The sequence below is a fragment of the Tribolium madens genome, unplaced genomic scaffold (assembly GCF_015345945.1).
Source record: "Tribolium madens isolate multiple individuals breed KSU strain unplaced genomic scaffold, Tmad_KSU_1.1 Scaffold_7;HRSCAF=85;Tcas5.2_LG10, whole genome shotgun sequence".
NCBI lineage: Eukaryota > Metazoa > Arthropoda > Insecta > Coleoptera > Tenebrionidae > Tribolium > Tribolium madens.
This window is the reverse complement of record NW_025401050.1, coordinates 5,567,099-5,570,054: the sequence shown is the minus strand read 5'-3', so window position 1 is coordinate 5,570,054 and position 2,956 is coordinate 5,567,099. Positions and strand designations below refer to the sequence as shown.

Sequence of the window (2,956 nt, the reverse complement as noted above, 5' to 3'; positions counted from 1 at the left end):
AATCTAAGAAAAGTTATCGATTTTTACAAATTTAAAACAAATTCTACATAAGAAAAAAACTAGGGTAAATTAATATTATTTATTTATTTTAATTTCTGTTGACGTGACGTTCTTATAAACGTGAAATGGACTTTATATTACCAATGCCACTAAAAAAAATGTAAAAACAAAGTTTATACATGCTTTACTAAATAGTATACTACGATTTTTATTATTAAAAAAAATCTAGTTGGCTGTGAGTGCCGAATTGGCAAAAGAGCGCAAGAAAGACTGGGAAGAAGTGATCAAATTCAATTGGCACACCTTCTCCGACCCCGACCTCAAACGGCAATTTAAGAAATACTCAAAATTGGGTTCCGACGCTCTCCCCGAAGACAAACTCAAACGGCTCGAGAAAATCATCAGCGAAATGCAAAAAATCTACTCCACTGCAAAAATCTGCGACTTTCACAACTCCTCAAAATGTGATCTCTCCCTCGAACCTCATCTAACTGAAATTCTGGCAAAATCACGCAACGTGGACGAGTTGAAACACGTTTGGGTCGAATGGAGGAACGCTGTTGGTCCTCATTGCAAAGTCTTGTTTGAGGAATACGTCGATTTGTCCAATGAGGCCGCCAAATTAAACAATTTCACCAATAATGCCGAAAATTGGTTGGATAATTACGAGGATCCTCAATTTAGAAGCCAAATCGAATCGCTATGGGAACAGCTGAAACCCCTATACTTGCAAATACACGCCTATGTCAGGTTCAAATTGAGGGAAAAATATGGAGAGGCGGTGACTGAAAAAGGACCAATCCCGGCACATCTTCTAGGTAGGGGGGATTTAACAGGGATTAAGTGGGTTTTAACAGAGATTTGAGAGGGATTAAGTGGGATTTGACTGGGATTAAATGGGATTTGACTGGGATCAAATGGGATTTGACAGGGATTAAGTGGGATTTATCAGGGATTTTTAGGGAATATGTGGGCGCAACGGTGGAGAGCCGTGTCAGAGTTTGCACTGCCTTACCCGGAGAAGAAGGATGATGATATTACCTCCGAATTGAAGAAACAGGTAAGTGAGGTACGTGCTAGAGAGAGAAAGACGATACTAGCGTGAATTTATTAATTTGAATATACAGGGTGTGTACAAAAACATTTATTTTTTATATATCGGTATATTCTCCTAGCACTCTTGACTATTCCCGTCAATTTGGGAAATATTTTAATATTGTTTTTCAGAATTACACCGCTATGAAAATTTTTCAAACAGCTGAAGACTTCTTCAAGTCCATTAACCTAACCGAAATGCCTGAAATTTTTTGGGAAAAATCGATTTTAACCAAACCGAATGACCGGGAAATCGTGTGTCATGCCTCCGCTTGGGATTTTTTCGACCGCAAGGATTTCAGGATTAAACAATGTACTGAAATCACTTTGGAACATTTCATAACGGCCCACCACGAAATGGGACACATTGAGTACTTTATTCAGTACAAGAACCAGCCAGTACCGTTCAGACAGGGTGCCAATAGCGGTACCAAAATCCCTGAAAGTATGTCAAAAAATTACGTTTTTTTTTCAGGATTTCATGAGGCTGTAGGGGATTTGATCGCACTTTCAGTACAGTCGCGTAAACATCTACGGAAAATTGGACTTCTGAAAAGTGAAAAGGACGATCCTGAAAACGTCCTAAATAGCCTGTTTCAGATCGGACTTGACAAAATCGTGTTTCTTCCATTTGGGTATTTGATGGATTTGTGGCGATGGGACGTATTTGAAGGGAAAATCACCCCAGAGGAGTACAATTGCAGGTGGTGGGAGTTGAGGGAGAAGTACCAAGGGGTGGAACCACCGGTAAATCGCTCAGAGGGGGATTTTGATCCTGCGGCCAAGTACCACATTGTTGCCAGTGTGCCCTACATTAGGTACCACACTCCGGAATAATTTTTTTTTCTAATTTTTTTCTGTTTCAGATATTTTGTAAGTTTTGTGATCCAGTTCCAGTTTCATAAAACCGTTTGTGAAAAAGCCGGCCAGTACGACCCCAATGATCCCTCCAAACCCCTACACGAGTGTGATATCTATCAAAATACTGAAGCTGGAAATGCCCTTAAGTCTGTCAAAGAATTGTGAAAAAAAAATAAAAAAATAACAACTGTAATTTTTTTTCAGGAAAATGCTCCAATTGGGGTCATCGAAACCATGGCATGAAGCGATGGAAGTTTTGACAGGGCATAAAACAATGGACGCTAGCGCCATCTTGGAGTATTTTAAGCCGTTGCAAAAATGGCTGGAAAATGAAAATCAGAAAAATGGGGCGTTTATTGGATGGGAAAAATCTACGAAAGGTACTAATAACAAATTTCATGATTAATTTTCACATGATTAATTTGGATTAATTTTTTTTCAGTTTGTGTCAAGAATCAAAAAGAGGAAAATCCCAAATCGAAATGAGAGGACTTGAGATTGTATTTGGATAGAAATTTTTATTATTTTTAGATGTTAAAGAATTGAAATAAAATTCATGAAACTCAAATTATTTAGTTTTTTTTTAAATCGATGAAAATAGACAAAAAATTAAATGTACCAGGTAATCACCCTGTATGTGTTTTACTTTCTTGCTCAAATACATTACGAATATTTTGGCGTTTTTGATTAGAACCAGGAACATGTACAGGGTGTTTTGTAGTAAAAATATCGAAAATTACAACTGAAATTGTCATATTTTGAAATAAATGTATCAACAAAAAAAAACAAAGTGTAGGTATTTTTACATTACCAAAAATAAATTTTGAATTAAAGAAAAACAAATGTTTTTGGGTCACTCTGTATAATATAATTTAATCTCATTTATTTAGACTTTTGAAGTAAAGAAAAAAATATAAACTTATGCATTTGTTTTTTGCTGTGTTGTATGTAAAAAAATATATATATACAGCGTGTATTTTTGATTTTTTATATAAAAATA

The 2,956-nt window shown here is 36.0% G+C and overlaps 1 protein-coding gene across 1 annotated transcript in view; it reads left to right on the top strand.

The window, feature by feature from the left end:
• Positions 1 to 2,524, top strand: part of LOC123010322 (angiotensin-converting enzyme-like) — a 5,389-nt gene extending 2,865 nt beyond the window's left edge. Inside the window, exons 3-9 of the mRNA XM_044407128.1 lie at positions 230 to 818; positions 963 to 1,060; positions 1,228 to 1,522; positions 1,571 to 1,913; positions 1,962 to 2,102; positions 2,161 to 2,336; positions 2,399 to 2,524. Of these exons, the coding sequence (XP_044263063.1) occupies positions 230 to 818; positions 963 to 1,060; positions 1,228 to 1,522; positions 1,571 to 1,913; positions 1,962 to 2,102; positions 2,161 to 2,336; positions 2,399 to 2,442 (1,686 nt within the window). The 3' untranslated portion in view covers positions 2,443 to 2,524. The remainder of the gene's footprint in view (positions 1 to 229; positions 819 to 962; positions 1,061 to 1,227; positions 1,523 to 1,570; positions 1,914 to 1,961; positions 2,103 to 2,160; positions 2,337 to 2,398) is intronic.
• The last annotated feature ends 432 nt before the right edge of the window (positions 2,525 to 2,956 follow it).